This window comes from Anabrus simplex, chromosome 1 (genome assembly GCF_040414725.1).
Source record: "Anabrus simplex isolate iqAnaSimp1 chromosome 1, ASM4041472v1, whole genome shotgun sequence".
Classification (NCBI taxonomy): Eukaryota; Metazoa; Arthropoda; class Insecta; order Orthoptera; family Tettigoniidae; genus Anabrus; species Anabrus simplex.
The window spans coordinates 1,647,385,875-1,647,409,138 of NC_090265.1; the positions used below are offsets into that span (position 1 = coordinate 1,647,385,875).

A 23,264-nucleotide genomic window follows, 5' to 3' on the forward strand; every position below is an offset into this window, starting at 1 on the left:
GTGAAAGAGGTAGGTTTTCCTTAGGATTTGGCACTCTTTACCACATGTTTTCAATGGGTTCCTAGATGAAGATACTGTTATTACTGTTATAACCAAACAGAAAATTCATTCTGTAAGGCATCCTGTCTGTTAAACAGATAAAGGTGTGTTGGTGTGATACTACTCGTAGTAAAATGGTGAGATCTAGATCTTCGCAATTCAACTGAAATATTTGAAGCTTATATTGAGAGAATTTGAAACATGTTGTGAAGAAAACTGTCCTGGATTAATGATAAGAGTATGGTGATGAAATACGGACAATTAATAGGCAAAATATGGTATCCTTCACCTGATGGACTTGAAAACTTTTGGTGCTCTTGTTGCGAACAAATACATAAACCACACAAACTTATGGGATGATGATTTTTCACTTTCGTCTACACACAGTACACGTTTTATACTTTTAGGGAAAAAAATACTTGTTATAATAATTATGAAAGCTATATATATGACTTACAAATCAATAACAAGGTCAGAACTTTTTCTATTTGATATACGTCACACCGACACAGATAGGTCTTATGGCCATGATGGGATAGGAAAGGCCTAGGAATGGGAAGGAAGCGACCGTAGCCTTAATTAAGGTACTGCCCCAGCATTTGCCTGGTGTAAAAATGGGAAACCACGGAGAATCATCTTCAGGGCTGCAGACAGAGAGGTTCGAACCCACTATCTCCCGGATGCAAGCTTACTGCTGCGCGCCCCTAACAGCACGGCCAAAGCGCCCTCTGACGTAAAATTTATAATAACTTGCACCGTACAGAAAAACGTAAATGTTTTGCTGATAAAATCCAGCACACTTTCAAGAGATTTAGCTATTAAAGCAATAAATGAATAGTTATAAACAATGAAATAAATTTTGATATTTCGGTGATAATAATTGTACCTCTAATAATAGCAGTGGTTATTGGAGAAGTATTGAAGTTTTTGAAATAGAAAAGATTCAGGCAAACACACTACTGAAACATGAAATGAGAAATTTTACAGTTCTTTATATAAAGTGGCAACCGATGGCGAATTCTTGAAAGTAATTTGATGTAGTTCCATTAATTCGAATTTCCTATGTAAAAACACAGCAATAAAATTTACCCAGACATAACTGAAAGGCCAAAGAGTTTCTAAACCAAAATGAAAAAAGTGAATGAAGACTACTTCAGCTTTCAAGATTAAGTGTTTGCTCTTCGAAGTAATTTTGACATTGTTCATTTACCTGTAACAGTAACGAAGTCGCCTTCGGTATATTTGTCGTGAAATCCAGCGAAAATATATCTTGTATCCGACGATCCGGAAAATGTCGGTTTTCTTGAGAAGTACTCCCTCACAACACTTGCCTCGGCGAACGAGTTGATGACAATGAGATGTGCTCCTTCACTGTCACATATTTCTCGTGCTGTTTCCCATGGCTGTCCTGTGGTGTGTAATTTGTAGTAGCCTATGCCGGGAAACAGCTCGTAATCGTCTCTGCGCGGGACAATTTCCAAGACTGAAACATATAATGTACACCTTCATTACAATCTGTTATACATTTCTGAGTTCAGTCTGCTTTCATACATCACCAGAACTGTGGACTCCCCAATTTCAGCATATCGCATCTCAAAACGTTACAATTCCAGTTTCATCATCGTCTCCTGCTTGGTTGCTCCGCTTATCTAGACCCTTTGACCGTGTCCATTATTCTCCAAGTTAAGCTACCCTCCTCCGCTTGACTCTAATATAACAAATACATCGCAATTGGGGAATATCCCGGTGGATATGACCTCTTACAGAAGTGTGATAACAGATTGAACTTAAAACAAAATTACCAGTACCACCACCAACACCACCACCACCACCACCACCACCACCACCACCACCAACAACAACAACAACAACAACAACAACAACAACAACGACAACAACAATAACAACAGTACTACAAGTATTTCCATGGCAAGAAAATATTGCAAGAAATGCTAATATTTTAACATTCTAAATCCAGGATCATCACATACATACTCGCACACAATTTAAGTATTTCCAGTACTTAACATTACGGCTTACAATACTATAGGTTGAACTCACTAAAATCTTAACATTACAACACCGTCATATGAAAATTTACACGTACCTTAAGCATTTACAAATTTTATACTATGACTTACAGTAGATTGAGCTGTCCAATTACTAACTAATATCTAAACATTGTGAAGACAGCACGTTCATATACAAATTCATTTTTCCCTTTATGGTCTTGCATTGTTACACCACCTCTTCATCGGACGTCGTACAGATCTTTTTCCCCTAGGCGGAGAATCTCTTTCGGAAATCTTTTCAGGTTCCACCCTTTGTATACGAAGTTTCCATTGTTCGTGATAACTATATACGTAGTCAGTTATTGGTTGTATTTTCAGTTCTTAGACCTCCTCTTCGTTCCTTTTATGATCTCACTTGGTGTATCCTGCAGTACGGCGCATGAATGTCATTTCTCGTGCTGTGATTTTTGAAACGTCCTGAGATCATAATGCCCATGCCTCATATCCATAGCAAACCGTTGGCCAATGAGTCTATTATAAAGGCGCAAACGAGTGTGTTTCCGTACATGTGATGGTTGATTATTCCTAATGTTTTCTTTGAGTTTTGCAGGTATATCTATTTCTGCATGGTAAGATAAGCTGTATCATAGGTAACTGAACTCATTAACTCTATCATCATCTTATCTTATCTTACTATATATAAAAATGGATGTATGTATGTGTGTATGTGTGTAAATGACACATCTCCTCCTAAACCACTGGAGCAATTTCAATCAAATTTTGAACACTTATTATTTGCTATCCGGAGACGAGCACTGTTGTGATGTTTGGGACATCACTGAATGTTTTTAATTATTGAACCATATATTTAATTGATAATATGTATATATTTAATCACTGATAGGTCATTTTAAATTAATATGTATATATATAGGGCTTTTATCATCCATTTCAATCATCATTTCATTTCTTTGTATCGCGCTATAACGTATTCTGAACGAACAAATTATTGGGTAAAGTATTTCAACATCACGCATATTTATAACTTGCAGTAAATTTACCAATAGCCGTTGTGAGGTGACCAGAGTCAGCAGGCTAATTTCAGCCCAATTCCAGGAAAAGTACGTCATCGAGATTACGAGAGACCTTACCCTCTCCACCTCATGAAGATACAGTTGATACATTATTAACACCCACTTTTCAAACTCGGCTTGGAGACGCTTTATTTCAGCGGGAAAGTTCAGCCTATGCGAATGAACGTAATGAAGCAACGTGATGGATGCACAGCTATACAAGGGAGAAGGGATGAGACATCGAATCTTACTGGACCATGTGATATGGCTGATGGAAGGAGACTTTTGAACCGATATATACCACCGACAAGGGCTGGAGAGGATACTAACATTCTCATTCAGACTGATATTCAGAGATTCGGACATTCTGATTCTGATTCTCACGCTTGGAAGATACTCTTACTACGATTCTACGTCTACACATCGGAGAAGATTTTAACTTAGTTCACTTCGCATCTGAGTATATTCTACTCAAAAGTTACTCTCATTGGGACTTGTTATCTCAATGACGAAAGGTAGTCAACGGGAGACCGGTTCTGACTGGTATAGGGGAGGAGAGCTTTTATTATGAATTTAGCTACGCTACTGTACCGTAATACGGAAGAATACGAAGGTATTCTCTCCATGAACATAACCCATGGTGGTTTTGCACTTAAAATTAGGACTCAATACGACTTTATGTAAGGAGTACAATAGGAAGTGTTAAAGACAGGGAATGTGGATGTAGGACTGGAATCCAACAACAGATGAGGCAGCCTGTACGAGAGATCCACCCATCTTCAGCTTCAAGACAACAGAGTCTACATTTGGTGAGCTTATGGCCTAAGTTACTGCAAGTCTTCGCGCAACAGTTCATTTTCTTAAAGTTAATTTCATTCACTTTTTCTTTTGCTTCCGTAAGTTCAGATTTCGTTAATACGCCGTTACGTCACGTTTTCATCTTAATAAATAGCTGTTTTAATTTGTATTTTATGAAATGATTATTAATGATCCTTAAATTCCAAGTTAGTGTACTTAATGATTTGTGTTCCGTTCACCCCACCCCTGGGAGTTATTTGAGTCTCATTACGTATTTTTATTTATTATTATTATTATTATTATTATTATTATTATTATTATTATTATTATTATTATTATTATTATTATTAATTATCTACTTTTGTTTTCAAGCCATAAGCTTGAAGACTGGCGCCCTTGGGATACTGTTTCTGGAGAAACCATGACATATCATTTATTTATTTTAATATTAAAGTGACCCGCCACGTTATAAATTTGTCATACATCTGTGGGCAAAGTGGGTACGTCACACTGTGGGGGTAAGCCACCCCTAGTCCCCTTAGGAGTGGGGGTTGGGGGGTCAGAAAAAATAATCGAAAATAGTGTCCAATCCGTAGTTTTTGGGGTCGCTGAGGTGAATAGTGACACTCCCGATTTTTTAAAAGTCAAATTTCTGCTCCCATTTGGGTGGGGGGCGAGGGGGGACTGATGATGGATGTATGTGTGTAAATGACACACCTCCTCCTAAACCACTGGAGCAATTTCAATCAAATTTTGAAACCTATTCTTTGCTATCTGGAGACGAGCACTGTGGGGGTAAGCTACCTCTGGCCTCCTTAGGGGGTCAGGTAAAAAATTAATCGAAAATAGTGACGAATCCATAGTTTTGGGGGTTGCTGAGGTAAATAGTGACACTCCCGATTTTTTAAGAGTCAAATTTCTGCTCCCATTTGGGTGGGGGGCGAGGAGGGACTAATATATAAAATTAAAGGAAAGTAGTGTCGAATACGTAGTTTTCGGGGTCGTCGAGGTGAATTGTACGCTCCGGACTTTTAGTATCAGGAGACAAACCACGTGGGGGTAAGACAGCCCAGGAAACCTTAGGGGCGGGGGGTGGGCAAGGGGGTCAGATATAGCCTACACATTAACAAAAATAGTGTCGAATCCATACTTTTCGGGGTCGCTGAGATGAATAGTGACACTTCGGGTTTTTTAAAGTCCAAGTTCAGCTCCCTTTGGGGGGGGGGGGGTGAGCGGGGAGTGATATATAAAAATAAATGAAAATGTATGTATGTATGTATGTATGTGTGTAAATGACACATCTCCTCCTAAACCACTGGAGCAATTTCAATCAAATTTTGAAACTTATTATTTGCTATCTGGAGACAAGCACTGTGGGGGTAAGCCACCTCTAGCCCCCTTAGGGGTGGGGGTTACGGGGGTCAGGTAAACAATAATCGAAAATAGTGTCGAATCCATAGTTTTTGGGGTCGCTGAGGTGAATAGTGACACTCCCGATTTTTTAAAAGTCAAATTTCTGCTCCCATTTGGGTGGGGGAGAGGGGGTATGATATATAAAATTAAACGAAAATAGTGTCGAATACATAGTTTTCGAGGTCGTCGAGATGAATTGTACACTCCGGATTTTTAGTATCAGGAGACAACCCACGTGGGGATAAGACAGCCCAGGAAACCTTAGGGGTGGGGGGGGGCAAGGGGGTCAGATATACACATTAACGAAAATAGTGTCGAATCCATACTTTTCGGGGTCGCTGAGATGAATAGTGACACTTCGAGTTTTTTAAAGTCCAAGTTCAGCCCCCTTTGGGGGGTGAGGTGGGAGTGATATATAAAAATAAACGAAAATAGTGTCGAATACATAGTTTTCAGGGTCGCCGAGGTGAATTGCACACTCCAGATTTTTAGTATCTGGAGGTAAACCACGTGGGGGTAAGACAGCACAGGAACCCTTAGGGGTGGGGGGTGAGGAAGGTCAGATATACAAATTAACGAAAATAGTGTCGAATCCATACTTTTTGGGGTCGCTGGGATGAATAGTGACACTCCGGATTTTTAGTATCAGGAGACAAACCACGAGGGGGTAATACACCCGAAGAAACCTTAGGGGCAGGGGGCCAAGGGGGCTCAGATACAAAAATAATCAGAAGTAGTGTTGAGTCCATACTTTTCGTGGTCGCTGAGATGAATAGTCACACTCCGGAATTTTTTTAAGTCCAAGTTCAGCCCCCTTCGTAGTAGGGGGCGATGGGAGAGTGATATATGAAAATAATCGAAAAGAGTGTCGAATCCATAGTTGTCGCTGTCGCTGAGATGAATAGTGACTCCGGATATTTTATAAGTTCATCCCCCTTTGGGATGGGGGGCGAGGGGGGAGTGATATATAAAATTAATCAAAAATAGTGTCGAATATATAGTTTTCAGGGTCACGTAGGTTAATTGTATGCTTCGGATTTTTAGTGTCAGGAGAAAATCCACGTGGGGGAAGGACACCCCAGGAACGCTTAGGGGCGGGGGGGCGAGACGGTGAGACATATATATCATCGAAAGTAGTGTCGAATCAATACTTTTCGGGCTCGCTGAAATGAATGGCAACACTCCGAAATTTTTTAATGTCCAAGTACAGCCCTCTTCGTTGGGGGTGATGGGGGAGTGATATATAGAAAAAATAGAAAATACTGTCGAATACGTAGTCTTCGGGGTCGCTGAGATGAATAGTGACACTCCGGAATTTTAGTATCAGGAGACAAACCACGTGGGGATAATACACCCCAGGAAACATTAGGGGCGGGGGGCGAGGTGCTGAGATACACAAATCATCGAATTTAGTGTCGAATCCATATTTTTGGGGGTCGCTGAGGTGAAGAGTGACACTCCGGAATTTCTTAAAGTCCAGTTTCAGCGCCCATCGTAGTGGGGGAGATGGGAGAATGATATATAAAAATAATCGAAAATAGTGTCGAATCCATAGTTGTCGGGGTCGCTGAGATGAATAGTGAGACTCCGGTTATTTTATGAGCCGAAGTTCATCCCCCTTTGGGATCGGGGGCGAGGGGTGAGTGATATATAAAATTAATCAAAAATAGTGTCGAATATATAGTTTTCGATTTCGCCGAGGTGAATTTTAGTATAAGGAGACAAACCAAGTGGGGGTAGGACACCCCAGGAACCCTTAGGGGCGGGGGGGGGGGCGAAGGGGCTGTGATATAAAAATCATCGAAAGTAGTGTCGAATCCATACTTTTCGGGGTCGCTGAGATGAATAATGGCACTTCGCAAATTTTTATTAAGTTCAGCCCTCTTCGTGGTGGGTGGCAATTGGAGAGTGATATATAAAAATAAACGAAAATAATGTTGAATCCATAGTTGTCGGGGTCGCTGAGATGAATGGTGAGACCCCGGATATTTTACAAGTCCAAGTTAATCCCCCTTTCTGGTGGGGGGTAAGGGGATTCAGATTTAAAAATAATCGAAAATAGTGTCGAAGCCATAGTTTTCGGGGTCGCTGAGATGAATAGTAACACTCCTGATTTTTTAAAACTCAAAGTTTAACTCCCTTTATGGGGGAGGGGGAATGAGATATAGTAATAATCGAATATACTGCCTAATCCATAGTTTTGCGGGTCACTGAGATGAATAGTAACATTCCGGATTTTTAAAGTCCAGCTTCAAAAATGCACCCCTATGGCATAGAGGGTGAGAAAGGGTGAAAAAATAAATGGTCAAGAATGCCCAAGGTAATAGACGTGTGTATGTTCCAGTATGACTTACTAGCTGTTTCCTAAAAGTTCTCATTTTTAACCCTCTCCCCCATATCAAGATGGCAGCACAATCTCCCAGACGAGTTAGAAAATAGAAATTTGGCTAAACTATAGCTTTTTGCCTGTAACAGATGGAAATTTTATGAGATGGTTAAACATTTTATTTTTTACTCCCGGAAAAAATCGAAATATGGAGGCAATTTTAATGACGGTGCAGACCTTCCTTTCGAGGTATTTGGAGGCTAAACGGTAAGTCTATCACAAAACGGACGGCACAATCTCCGTTCAATTTGGAGTGATCTACAACTTTGGTCTAAGACTTTTTGTCGTATCTCTATCCCTTATGTTAAATTTGGCTCTATTTCTGGATTTACCTTAAATTTTGCACTTTGTACACGTATAATTGATGGTTTGATTCACTTATAGGAAAGATGGGATCATCAAATTCTACACGAATATTGGCCCACCCAGCCAAATTCTATGTTTGAAGCTGTCGCATAAGTATCTTAAAAGTAATTCACTGTGTGAAAACCTTACACAAATTTCACCCTATTCAACGTTTCTAAAATAATCTTGCCTTTAAATAGATGAGATACGAGGAAATATCATAGGGCCAGCCATTTAGATCGTTAATTGAGGCCAGAGGCGTCTTTCATACAATCCGTTCTTCAATATGAAAGCACCGTTTAGCAGCAGTTATTCTGTAAAGGAAGGTGAAGATGCATATACTTCCGTATGTCGATACATGTATTAATTTAAGTCGTTTTGTTGCGATCTAGAAGGGGGTGTGTCTTTCATTGTAATTAATACTTTACAAATCAATAGTGACTGTCAGCAGGAGGGCGTCTGCTGTTGTAATCAGTACTCCCCACATCGACTTTAACTAGCAGTAGGAATGGGGTCCTTCTCCAGCACCTGTGTACCATTATAATGTATAATTCCCATCTTGATTTGACTAGCAGAAGGCAAGGGAGAGTGCAATAAAAAAAAACTCCTTTACCTGATTCTCTTTAACATTAGGTATAGGTGCCCCCGATTATAAACAAATTTACCCATCAAAATGTGACTGGCGTTACGCATAGTGAATTGCGGCAGACAAGTGGACCTGTCGTTATCATCACAACTCTGCAACTCCTACTTTACATTGGAATCAATATCTGCGGACCTCCCTATGCTTTTTCGCGGATAACGCCAAGAGACATGCAATTTAAAAAATCTTATTCACTTCATGTACAGCAATTTACTTTGATATCCGTATACACTGTAGAATACCGTAGCGAAGCACGGGTACATTTGCTAGTTTAAACATAATTTGATAGAGATGGAACATATTCCATTTAAGACTGCGTTTTTAGTTTTTCTGTTGAGATAGTATTAAATTCCGAAGAAATATTACTAAGATTAAATACTGACCTTTGTAGGACAGATTCTGTCAAAGCCAGCAGTGCAACATCATCAGCAAAGATAGTGGCATCTAAATATTTGACGCGTCTGTTGATTGGTTTCGAACCGTGACGCCATTTCTTACAAGTTTCCACAATTGCATTCATATAAATCAGGAAAAAGGAGAAAAAAGTCCACTGCCTAGTCTTACACTGCATTTACTGACCTTCACTCAGTCTGGGTTCTTAAATCCAATTTTACACAAATGAGTTCCGATTTCTCGATATTGTACATTTTGTTTATAATCATTTGAGGAAAATTACTTTTATTTAATATTTTAAGCAAATTGTTTCTATTTAGTCTCTCAAAGTCCTAAAGTCTGCAAATGCAATGTGTGTTCCCAAATTTAATTCCCTAAGTTTTGCTATTAATAGACGGTACTTATAGTGAAATATAATAGTGAAATGTTCATCAGAGCAGGAGTGCCCTTTTCGCTAATTTTGTTGTTCATTCCCCATTTTATCTTCAACTTTTCTTTAAGGATATTTTCTTAAGTTATGAATGCTAATTCTTAAGGAAATTTTACATCACATTTTTTTGTGGAAAGGGACGACTATTGCTTTCTGCCAGCTTTCTGGTGAGTTGTATTCATTTCAAATTAGATGTTAAAAACCCTGTAATCTTGATTTGAAAGTATTACTTGAGTATTTAAAAGGTTCAGAATTGATTGAATCTTCTCCGTGTGCTTCATCGTTCTTAAATTTCTTCAAGGTTAGTTCTAATTCTCCTAAAGTTATAGATTCTATTAGATTGTTGTTGGATATTGGCGAAGTCAACATTTCATTATTTGAACTTGTCCAAGTGTCTGAAAATATGTGTATATTCATTTTTTGGTATTGCATCGAGTTTTATATCTTCCTTTGTTTCACTATTTAATTTTTTCCGAATTTTATATATGTTTGCGGTTGTGGTCTTCTTAAGCCTGTTTCTAATCTTGAAAGAAACTTTTTCCAGCTTTCTCAAGGTTTTCGCCTTACTTTCCGTTTTTCTACTGATATCTTATTATATTAATTGAATTTATCTTCTATATTACCAATTATAAAACTTTGCTTTTAAGCTCTCTTTTATCTGATATAACTTTTCTTATTTCTTCACTACAGTTTATCAGGCTTCTTTTTCTCTTCTATTTCTTCTTCATTCCTAAACTTTGAAGAGCTGCCTGTTTCATAGCTGAGCTAATATTGGACCATTCTCCCTGTACTTTAGTACTCACTGTTGTTGACTGAATTAGGTTATTAACTCCATTGTGTTAGAGCCATTTTATGCTTAAGGTAAGGTAAGGGTGTATTCTGCCCGAAGGCAGGTCCGAACCTCCGCAGAGGTATTCCTCAGCCGGAGTTTACGTACGGTAGGGTGGCCAGTTCCTTTCCGCTCCTCCATTCCCTTACCCACCCCCAACAGCGCGTGGCAACCCATCCAACTCCTGACCACGCCCAATGTTGCTTAACTTCGGAGATCTCACGGGATCCGGTGTTTCAACACAGCTACGGCCGTTGGCATTTTATGCTTGGGGATATTAAAAGGTCATTTTTGTAAGATATTTAATTATTTCTTCACAGGGTGTCTTTTCCTTCATCCATTAATCTAAAAAGAAAATAATGGTGTCCAGAGGAAAGCAGCAAGATTTGTAGCGGGGGTTTTCAGAAGAAAAAGTAGTTTATCAGACATGTTAGAGAAACTTGGGTGGGAAGCTTTAAGTAAGAGAAGGGAGAAAGCTATACTTATAGAATTATATAGAGCCTATACAGGAGAGGAAGCATGAGAGGAAATGCGTGGGGGGCTTCAGTTAGAAAATAATTATATCGGTAGAGTTCACGTCAAGTAATACAATTAGACGGAATTTTAGCAGTAGCGAGTGGGGTAAATTTTCATTCATTGGGAAGTGCGTGAAAGAAGGGTAAGTGTTTGATTCTTTTCCAAAGTCTGTACAGATATTCCGGAAAATAATAAACAGCAACACAGAAAAGAAATGAAACGTTAGAGGGCATTGCGTCGTCATTAAAATCCATCCGGTTCTTCCATTTGCAAGACCTGAAAGCAATCAAATGTGCTAGCCTGAAGGAAGTAAAACCATTGGTGAGGTACGCACCTCTCAGCTCCCTATTGAAACAAACGTTTTATTCCCACAGCTTCAACCACTGAGTTATGGTCCCAATGGTGGCCTTGACAGTCAGGGCATTAAGTCCATATGGTCTGAAATGGTAGATAGATGGTTCCAGTCCCATTAGTTGAAGTGTTGGCTGGCAAGGCAGGAGAATTGGTGGTATACAATAGTTATTTCTAATCATTAGATTGCAAGTCGAAAAACCTAATCTCTTCACAGTGTTCATTATAGGGTGCGTTCCTATGACACTGTCGATGGTGATTTGTCCCCGGATACGAACGTTAAGCCTTGAGTTAATCCTTTGGGTTACACCCTATCCCTACCTCATTATCACCATTTCACACCCAGACTCACGCGTCAAAAAGAAAGACCTGAACCAGACGATCCGAACATGTCGTCAGACACCTCCGGTGCTAAAAGCCACTCGCTAAATAAATAAATAAATAAATAAATAAATAAATAAATAAATAAATAAATAAATAAATAAATAAATAAATAAATAAATAAATTAATTAATTAATTAATTAATTAATCAATTACGTTCACTAATAAATTTACCTTTATGACATCTTCACGAGTGCCCGGTAAACTACCTGCAATGTTTCGTGTAAAATATTGACTGTACTCACATCGCTTGTGGTGCTGTGCTTTCGATATGCGCGGACATTATTATAATTCCAAAGAGTGGGAAGTGCCTTCTTCCTCCAGATATTCTCGTGACAATACTCGAAAATTAATCACAGTACAAAATGCTGTGCTTTCCTAGCTTCCCCAAATAGTGCTGGAAAGAAATGAAATGTTAGAGATGTGAGAGTTGTTGTTTCAGTCACCAGTCCATAGACAGGTTTGCTACAGTATCCTCGAATAACTTTAGAGTTATACGTAACTACAACATCCTACATCTACACTAATATGTTTGTCGTACTCATGCCTTGGTCTACCTCTGCCTAAATTTACTTCAAAAACTCAATTAAAAATCACTGCGTGTCTTAAGTTGTGTCCAATCACTCCATCACTCCTTCTGGTCAAATTTCACCAAAGTCGTATTACCTCAGCAATCCCATCTCACCTTAAGATTCTTCTATAAAATCACATTTCAAGACCTTCTATTCTCTTTCTTCTTGAGCCGGTTTTTGTGAGTGGGCATCTCGGACATATTCTGATTCCTGGCCCTCCTCATGCTCAGGCGGCTAGGACTATAAAATCCACCGGGGGTCCATAACCCGTTAGAGGAGAGATCCTCACTTGGACTATGTTCAAGTAGGGCAGCATCCTGCTCCATGAATTTACCGAGCTCAGAACATTTTAAGCAATCCTCGGACCTATGGGATACCAGTTGTGATTTCAGTTCGAAACAAGGATATGCCACAGATGAAAGCATTCAAAAACCACTTTCAATTTTGTGTATCATGTTTGAATTGAACGAATTTATTTTCTTGAGAGGGACTCCCTTACATGTGTTAGTCTGCATTTTATGTCCACCTTACTTCTTTCATCGTAAGGTTTTCTCGTACGCAAGAGACAGTATAGATCGACTTTCTTTACGACTTCATTTAATAATCTAATATTTCCTACATCACAATGAAATCATTTTCATCTCGTACTCCCTTTCCAAGACTGTCCATAACGTTCACCAATTTCTCCTGATCTTCTTCAAACTAACATTTTAAAAAGTGTCAACGGTAAATCTCAGTTTAAATTTCATCTGCTTTTATTTATATATTATTTCCCAATTTATGGTTCATGTTTGTGGGTTGCTGTAGTCACGTCCTAGTTCGTGAACCATGGGCAACGGCTGAGTGGCCTAGTAAGTGGTCCTGAGAGTCGGGATACCAGTTGCTATGGAATGGGAGTGGGCATCTCGGACATATTCTGAGCACTGGCCCTCCTCGTGCTCAGGCGGCTAGGACTATACATTCCACCGGTGGTCCATAACCCGTTAGAGGAGAGATCTTCACTTGGACTATGTGCAAGTAGGGTAGCATCCTGCTTCATGAATTTACCGAGCTCAGAACATTTTAAGCAAGCCTCGGACCTATGGGAGTAACGGAGTCCCACTCCCATTTGACAGGCGAGGGACTCCTTGGAAACAACTTGGCGAACGAAATGGAATTCGATGGGGAGCTATCAATATTAATGGGGTTTATGGAATAAGGAAAGTAGAACTGACTGAGTCAGCAGAGAGGATGCATCTGGATGTGCTAGGAGTAAGTGACATTCGGGTAAGGGGAGATAACGAGGAAGAGATAGGAGATTATAAAGTGTACTTGACGGGTGTTAGAAAAGGAAGGGCAGAGTCTGGGGTAGGGCTCTTTATCAGGAATACAATTACACGCAACATAGTTCCTGTTAGGCAAGTAAATGAGCGAATGATGTGAGTAGATTTGTCAGTGGGAGGAATTAGCACTAGAATTGTGTCCGTGTATTCACCATGTGAGGGTGCAGATGAGGATGAAGTTGACAAGTTTTATGAAGCATTGAGTGACATCGTGGTCAGGGTCAACAGCAAGGATAGAATAGTGCAAATGGGCGATTTCAATGCGAGAGTTGGGAATAGAACTGAAGGATACGAAAGGGTGATTGGTAAATGTGGGGAAGATATGGAAGCTAATGGGAATGGGAAGCGTTTGCTGGACTTCTGTGCTAGTATGGGTTTAGCTCTGATGAATACATTCTTCAAGGATAAGACTATCCACTGCTACACGTGCGAGGCTAGGGGTACCAGATCCATGATAGACTATATCTTAACAGAATTCGAATTCAGGAAATCTGTTAGGAACGTACGAGTTTTCCGGGGATTTTTCGATGATACAGACCACTATCTGATGTGTAGTGAACTATGTACCTCTAGGCCTAGGGTAGAGAAAGTGAAATCTGTCTGCAAACGAATAAGGGTAGAAAATCTCCAGGACGAGGAAATGAGACAGAAGCACATGGATATGATTAGTAAGAAGTTTCGAACAGTAGACAGTAAGCAGGTTCATGATGTAGATAGTGAATGGGTGGCATTCAGGGATGCTGTAGTAGAAACAGCAAGGGAATGCCTAGGAACAACTGTGTGTAAAGATGGTAAAAGGCGAACAGCTTGGTGGAATTTTGAAGTGAGAGCAGCATGTAAACGTAAAAAGAAGGCTTATCAGAAATGGCTCCAAACAAGGGCCGAGGCGGACAGGGATTTGTATGTAGATGAAAGAAACAGAGCAAAACAAATAGTTGTTGAATCCAAAAAGAAGTCATGGGAAGATTTTGGCAACAACCTGGAAAGGCTAGGTCAAGCAGCAGGGAAACCTTTCTGGACAGTAATAAAGAATCTTAGGAAGGGAGGGAAAAAGGAAATGAACAGTGTTTTGAGTAATTCAGGTGAACTCATAATAGATCCCAGGGAATCACTGGAGAGGTGGAGGGAATATTTTGAACATCTTCTCAATGTTAAAGTAAATCATCCTGGTTGTGTTGTGAAGAGCCAAGCTCATGGGGAGAAGGAAAATGATGTTGGTGAAATTATGGAAAGGATGGTAAATAATCTCCATTGTCATAAGGCAGCAGGAATAGATGAAATTATACCTGAAGTGGTGAAGTATAGTGGGAAGGCAGGGATGAAATGGCTTCATAGAGTAGAAAAATTAGCATGAAGTGTTGGTAAGGTACATTCGGATTGGGAAAAAGCAGTAATTGCATCTATCTATAAGCAAGGGGACAGGAAGGATTGCAACAACTATCGAGGGAATGTATACCAGGGATTAGTATACCAGGCAATGTATTCACTGGCATCTTGGAAGGGAGGGTGCGATCAGTCGTTGAGAGGAAGTTGGATGAAAACCAGTGTGGTTTCAGACCACAGAGAGGCTGTCAGGATCAGATTTTCAGTATGCGCCAGGTAATTGAAAAATTATACGAGAGGAATAGGCAGTTGTGTTTATGTTTCGTAGATCTAGAGAAAGCATATGACAGTGTACCGAGGGAAAAGATGTTCGCCATATTGGGGGACTATGGAATTAAAGGTAGATTATTAAAAACAATCAAAGGCATTGATGTTGACAATTGGGCTTCAGTGAGAATTTATGGTAGAATGAGTTCTTGGTTCAGGGTACTTACAGGGGATAGACAAGGCTGTAATCTTTCACCTTTGCTGTTCGTAGTTTACATGGACCATCTGCTGAAAGGTATAGAATGGCACGGAGGGATTCAGTTAGGTGGAAATGTAGTAAGCAGTCTGGCCTATGCTGACGACTTGGTCTTAATGGCTGATTGTGCCGAAAGCCTGCAGTGTAATATCTTGGAACTTGAAAATAAGTGCAATGAGTATGGTATGAAAATTAGCCTCTCGAAGACTAAATTGATGTCAGTAGGTAAGAAATTTAACAGAATTGAATGTCAGATTGGTGATACAAAGCTAGAACAGGTCGATAATTTCAAGTATTTAGGTTGTGTGTTCTCCCAGGATGGTAATATAGTAAATGAGAATGAATCAAGGTCAAGGTGTCGTAAAGCTAATGCAGTGAGCTCGCAGTTGCGATCAACAGTATTCTGTAAGAAGGAAGTCAGCTCCCAGACGAAACTATCTTTACATCGGTCTGTTTTCGGACCAACTTTGCTTTACGGGAGCGAAAGCTGGGTGGACTCACGATATCTTATTCATAAGTTAGAAGTAACAGACATGAAAGTAGCGAGAATGATTGCTGGTACAAACAGGTGGGAACAATGGCAGGAGAGTACTCGGAATGAAGAGATAAGGGCTCATTTAGGAATGAACTCAATGGATGAAGCTGTACGCATAAACCGGCTTCGGTGTTGGGGTCATGTGAGGCGAATAGAGGATGATAGGTTACCTAGGAGAATAATGGACTCTGCTATGGAGGGTAAGAGAAGTAGAGGTAGACCAAGACGACGATGATTGGATTCGGTTTCTAACGATTTAAAGATAAGAGGTAGGGATAGAACTAAATGATGCCACAACACTAGTTGCAAATGGAGGATTGTGGCTACGTTTAGTAAATTCACAGAGGCTTGCAGACTGAACGCTAAAGGCATAACAGTCTATAATGATAATGCATGTATGTAAAGTCCCAATTTATGGGTTGCCGAACATGAAAAAGGATATCAACAACGTTAGATGAAACAATGAGCAGTGGGTGTTAATATGTGTGGTAAAGGTGACAAAAAATTGAATTGACCCCTTATCGATAATATTGATACAACTATCAGGATGCTATTAGGAAGCTCCAGATTTCACAGATGTTTCACAAAAAATGTCGTCCTTGTTTCTTTGGCGCCGATTAACATGCAAAACACATTAACGCTAGAAAATTATCTAGAAGCGTTTGAAATATTTGGCTTATAGATGGCCCTCACTTTTTTGTCTATCTTCTCAGACTGTCTGGAGCTCAGATCTGATCTGATAACTGGACTCAATATCACAGTGCCATCCTTTATACTGCTCTGGCGTTTGTGTCGATTTGTGTGTTGTTCAATCGTGTGGAGATTCATGGAACTCCGTCATACACTTCCAGTCCAGTTCCGAGGGCAATCTCTGTTCATCCCTCACTGATTTCCACCATGAGGACCATACCCACTGGGATGCATCGTTGCAAAAGCTTTCTTTCGCATTTAACTCAGCTGTCCACTAATCTCACAAATATTCGCCGATGTCCCTCATGTTCAGTTTTGTCCCAAACTCGCCGCTCTACAAAGTGTGGTCGATAAATGAGCTGTAACCTGAAACAATTGACCCGGATAATATGCGAGATCTATGGAAGAAAGGTAGGGGTAATCTTAGGGCCTCTCATAGAAGAATGAAAATGAGATACGATCGTGGATGCCGACCCGCTAACTTAAAGGTTGGTAACAAGGTGTTTGTTAAGAATTTTGTGGCGTCTTGTAAGCTTGCTCCCCTTATCCCTTGTACACCGCTTACTCTGTTGGTTAGAAACCCAGAGTCGCAAAATATTTTCAGGGTTCACCTGTCCCCAATCAAGCCCGCTTAACGAACAACTTTTACCTAATTTTTTCTGATGACATCTGGGTATCCTTTCATCCTCTAAACCTACCGTAAATGCTTTTATCTGTCATTTTATTCATTTAAAGTACTTGATTTTTATTGGTGTAAGTTTACTGGTAAGTATTTTGTATGTTTCGTGTGGCTGCGATTAGATTTGGATATGCCCCCTTGTAAAATATTTTGAAGGTATGATTAGCCATTTTCGTCGTTATATATTGTGCAATGTATATATAGAGAATGAGAGACAGATATATATATATATTCTGTTCTCTGTTTATTTTCTAGTAATTTAGTAGGGATGCACCCATTTTAGCTTATTTGGAAGACATTCCCTTGTTTATAAATCCCACTGTAATATCTACCCGAGCCACTTACTGTAGGTTCCGCTAGCTGCCCCAGCCTTCCTCTCCTGAATTTTTAACTATCACCCTATGATGCCTCATCTCCCTTCTACTGCAGCCACGTTCAAATTTAAGAGAAGATTACATGAAAATATTTTCTGTCACTGAGTGGTGCTATGTTCCATTTCCCAAATTAACAGTGTGGGTGATGTTTTCCATCTAGATTCGAGCCGTGCTGGGCCTGTCAGTATCCGACGGGAGCTAGCTGCTATTCCATGAACTTATGCCACGTACCACCCGTTCCCTGTGTTACAGGAACTTACGCAGTGATGGATACTCTCTGGGGACACATCAGCGTGCCATCTCGTATGCTGTCTGGTGCCAAGGCCCTTGGTTGAAACTAGGGCAAAAACTCTCCATTCTTTCACAATACCTGGGGGCCGGGATCTCAAGGTGATTTGGGGTTCCGAATCTTCGGATCCGGAACTCACCGCGCCGGCTATCCTCGCCGTCAACCTTGGGCACAACGACCTGGACTATGCAAGGCTACCTACATCATGCATCACTCTTGAGTTTATCTCCAGAGTTTTTGGACTTGACATCAAGATATTCTAAAAAAATCAAGCCTGTAAGTGAATTATTTAATATTCACTGGTTGTTTTAGGGTTGTAAACCTTGGGAGGGGGAGGCCTGTAACATTAATGCGGCCTCTCCCTAATGGTAGGCATCCATTCTAACACCTGTCAATAGTGAAGCCTTACGGAGATGAACTGAACGGAACGTTGTTTACCTAAATTTCATGTTCATTAAAATATGTCAATGCTATTGTTTACCAGTGCCGCCTAGAGTTGTGGAATGTGTTCAACTCAGTTGAGAATGGCTTCTGTTTTGGGTTTAGCACATACTGGCTTGAGTCATTTGTTTTTACAGTCTGGCTTGAGCAACCGTGGAGTGAAGTCGCGTGGTGCAGTGCGTGCCGTGAACATGGTCGGTATTGAGCAGTACCGGGCCGCAATTGGGAAATGGCAGGTGAAGCAGAGGAAGGAGACCAAGAATGTACGGGTGTTAAGAAAACAAGGAGTAAAAATGAGTGAAGCGGTGCTGGTAGTGACAGTTATAACGGTACAACTGGTTATTGGGGGGGTGGGGGTGGAAGTAAACCCAGGCCCAAATACCAGCGGAAAATTCAGCATGGTGGACTTGGCAGCACTCAAGGTGGTAGTGAGTGAGGTAATACAGGAAAAGTGTCAATGGGAGAAGGTACAGGAAATAAAGGACATGATGGACGAGCAGAGAAAGGAGATAGGGAACATGAAGAAATGTCTGGAAACGAAGACTTAGGAATCGAACCGGAGAGTGGACAACAATGAGAAGGAAATAGAGTTATTAAGAGGGAAAGTGAAACATCTGGAAGAGGAGGTGATGATGACGAAGAGAGAAGCGGAGGGGTACAGGCAGGAGAGAATGAAGAAAGCCATATTTATATATGGAGTGGAGGAAGCTGAGAGGGAGGACAAGATTGACCTGATATCCAAGGTGGTAGAGGTCATACGGGATAGGATGAAGATATATTTCAGTGAAGTGGACATAGACGATGTGGAGAGAGTGGGAAAAACTAAAGGACGGAGGCCAATTAGGGTAAAAATTTTATCAACTCTAATGGCAGAAATTGTGATAATAAACAGTAATAATTTACAGGGCCAGAAAGTAGAGGTGAAAAGAGACATGGGAAAGGAAGGAAGTGAAAATATGAAGATTTTGAACAGAGCGAGAAATCAGGGGCTAAAGGCCCGAATAAGAGGTCAGAGCTTGGTGGTGACAAACGGAAGATGGGTTAGGGAGCACTCAGTGGTGAAGCTAAAGGAGATGGACGAATGCGTTAGTTCCGAGGGAGGAGAGAAGACAAGGCAGGATGGAAGGAAGAAAGAAGTAACAACGAGGAGTGGAGACGAGGAAGGAGAGGAGATCAACTCAGGTGAGAACGGACAGTGCAGTGTGGATACAGAAGATCAGAACAGTGAAGGGGTGCGTGAGGGTGAGCAGCAAGAAACGGTGAGAACAGAGTGCAATGGTTTGGTGAGCAAGAAAGGACATGAGAAGACTGATCGAGAGGAAGGTAAAGCAGTTATGAGCAAAGGAAGAAGTAGGCGTTTAAAAGACCTCTGGGGTAAAGTATGTAAAGGGATGGAGGATACGGAGGGCATGAAACGTAATAGGTTGGTAGAAAAAGGAGGAATGGAGACAGGGGATGAGGGGGCGAGAACTACAAGGAGTAAGATTAGAGGAGGAAACTTATAAGGGAGGGAGGGAAAGTTATAACTATATTGGAAAATAGGATGTGTGAATATTGAGGGTTTAATGAACAAATTAGGGAATAAGAAAGTTCGGGAAGTAATAGAAAGTTTTGATGTTGTGGCACTCTTGGAGACCTGGCTAGAAACAGGGAGGGAGATCTCATGGAAGGGGTTTGTGATTAAATATAAATATAGAAGGAAGGAGAGGACTATGGGATGAGCACCAGGAGGGATGATAGTACTAATTAGGGAAGAAATCAGTGAACTGGTGGAGGATATAGAGACAGATATGAAAGAAACCATATGGTTGAGATTGAATATGGGAGGGAAGAGGGAAGGGGGAAGAAAATAAATCTAGCGTTCGTATATTGCCATCCTAGTAGTTCACCATATGCAAATAAGTATCTTTTTGAAGATTTATTGGTGGATATTAGTATGATAAGAGAGAAGTTTGCTGGAGAAGAGGATATGTTGTTATTTGGAGACTGGAACGCTAGAATAGGGGAACAGAGCCCAGTATATAGTAGGGAGGATGGAAGATGTATGTTGAAAAATAGAAGTAGTGAGGATAAAATTATCAACAGCTATGGGGAGAAACTCCTAGAGATGTGCGCTGCAGGAAATTTCTATATTCTGAATGGATGGATTGAGGGTGACGGTACGGGGATATTGACGTATATTACAGAGAAGGGGGGTAGTGTGATAGATATGGTTTAAAGCTCGAAAGGAGTGTTGGAGGATATTGTAAGGATGGAAGTAGGCGAGTGGATTGAAACACACCATTTCCCAGTGTGGGTTATGTTGAAAAGGGGAGAAGAGACGCATATAAGGAAGGAAGTTGAGATGAAGGATAAATTAGGAATGGATATAACAAGTAAAAATGGACATAGAAAGTGGGACGGGATTGAGATAGGGTAGCAAAAGAGGAATTACAATTTCTGAAATATGCTTGGGAAGGTGCGTTAGAGGAAATAATATTGATAAAGCCTTGGAATTGATGCTACATCCAATAAAGATGATAGCACAGAAGGTAGAATGTAGAAGGAAGGAAAAGAAAGAGGGTGAAGAATGGTTTAATACAGAGTGTGAAGGAATGCGTAGGAGGGTGCTGGGGGCGTTAGAAGAGTATAGAAAGAAAGGTGGGAATGCAGAAAGGGAGGTTTTCTGTAAGTTGAGGCAGGAGTATGAAAAGAAAATTTGTGAGGTAGAAAAGGCGTGGTTAGAGGAACAAACTGAAACCATAAATAAAGATTGTAAGACTAACAGCATTGAAAAAGTCTGGGAAAGGATTAATAGAATAATTAAAGGTGGAAGGAGTATAGAGAGAACGAGCATTGAGCAAGTTCAGTGGGTGAGGTATTTTGGCGAACTACTTGGGAACTACTTGGTGGTAAGGGGGAAGAAGGGTGGAGGGAGACGGGGGAAGAACTAATTTGTAGGAATAGAAGAGTGGAAAATTATGAATTTGACAAGGAAATTACAAGGGAAGAAATACTGAGAGTGATAAGAAGAACCAGGGGCAAAACGGCCGGGGGATGTAATGGGATCAATAACAAGTATTGGAAAGAAATTAGCAAAAATGTGATAATGATGGAGGGCATAGTTAAACTATTCAATAAGATCTATGATTGGGGGAAGTACCCGAAGGAATGGAAAATAGGAACTGTATGTCCAATATATAAGGGAAAAGGGTAGTAAGAATAGTTTGAAGAATTGTAGAGAAATATCTCTGTTAGACTCCTTAAGTAAAATTTACACGGGGGTGTTGGCGAACAGGTTAAGCGAATGGGCCGAAATAAATGAAATATTGACAGATTACCAAGGAGGATTTAGAAAAAAAAGAACAGTGGATAATATAATGATAGTAAGGACAGTCTTAGAGAAGTATAAGAGCCTGTATAGAAGTAAGGTGTATGTGGCAGCAATTGATTTTGAAAAAGCGTTTGATAAGGTGAATAGAGAGGCTCTATTGGAGAAATTGGGTAGGTTGGGGGTTTAGGAAAAGATGATGAGAGCAGTGGAAGGAATATATAGGGTGGTCAGGCTTTGTGTAAAATTGGTAGACGATAGATTGAGCAGACCCTAAGAGTCCAAGGTGGGTTTGAAGCAAGGGTGCAAATTATCGCCAATATTGTTTATTATATTTATCAAAGTTATCTTGGATGGGCATGGGGATAGAAATTGGGCTGTGCCGGTAATTAATGGGTTGGAGGTTCCGGGATTGATTTTTGCGGTCGGTGTAATATTAATGACTCTAACTGCAGGAGGGATGCAGAAAGCTTTATATGCAGTGTCGGATTTCGCGAAGAAATGGGACCTGAGAATTAATGGCAATAAATCTAAAATGCTAGTAGCCCAGGGAAACAAAGGAAGAGGGGAGGACGGGAAATGGGTCCTGTAGGGAGAAAGGTTGGAACAAGTAAGGAAGTTGGAATATTTAGGAGTCATTATTAACAGTAAAGGAACTTGGAATGATCAGATTAGTAGTGCGAAAAGCAGAGGTTTGGCAGCCCTAGCATCAGTCAAAAACTTGTTAGTTAAATATCCGGGTATCAGTTATAAAACCTTGAGGTTAGTGTTAAGATCGGTAGGGTATTGTATGGCGCGGAAGTGTGGGGGTTGGATGAGGAAAGACGTGAATTAAGAAGAATGATATGTAACTTCGGTAAGAAGGTGATGGGACTGCCGCTGTGCCCAACTAATGCAGGGGCAGAACTATTGTGTGGGGAAGATTTGGAATCTGAGTGTGTGAAAAGAATAGTTAGATATTGGATGAATTTAAGAAGACAGGAAGGGGGGAGGGTATTACAGGCCGCGTATGAACAACAACGATAGAGCATGTATAAGGGTGGTTGGCTAGAAAAAATTAAGGGATATTTGGAGATGATTGGTTTGGGGTACATGTGGGACGAGGTGTGGACGAGGACAGAAGCTAGAGGGATGAAGATACTGACAAGGAGGATTAAAGATTTGTATAGGCAGAAATTATTGGCTGAAAGTAGAGTAAGAAGTTCTCTTAGTGTTTTAATAAAGTAGAAGAAGTAAAGGGGATAAATATTAGAAATGTTGAGAGGTTAAACAGGAGAGGGTTGGTTTGGTGGCTATTGGGGCTTCACAAACATAAGGGATGGTTAAAAGGTGGAGAGAAGTCAGTATGTATACTTTGTGGGGCAGAGAACAGCGATTTTCACTTATTAGGTAATTGTGAAGAAATAAGTAAGATCAGAAATAGTCTATTGAGTGCCAGACGTCGGGAAATGTTAGGAATAGGGGACGAGAGGAGTATTATAAGGTGGATTACTAAGGAATGGGAAGACGGAGGAGAATTGAACAGGTATTTATGTGCGGTTAAAAAGGCATGTTTAAGAAAACTGGAAAGAGATTCATAGAGCAATGGTGGTGAGT

The 23,264-nt window shown here is 40.4% G+C and overlaps 1 protein-coding gene across 1 annotated transcript in view; it reads right to left on the reverse strand.

Annotated features, from left to right (window-relative positions):
• The window catches only part of LOC136858659 (hemolymph lipopolysaccharide-binding protein-like), a 77,807-nt gene that overhangs the window by 19,128 nt on the left and 35,415 nt on the right, over positions 1–23,264 (reverse strand). The window contains exon 4 of the mRNA XM_068225652.1: positions 1,250–1,522. Within this exon, the coding sequence (XP_068081753.1) occupies positions 1,250–1,522 (273 nt within the window). The remainder of the gene's footprint in view (positions 1–1,249; positions 1,523–23,264) is intronic.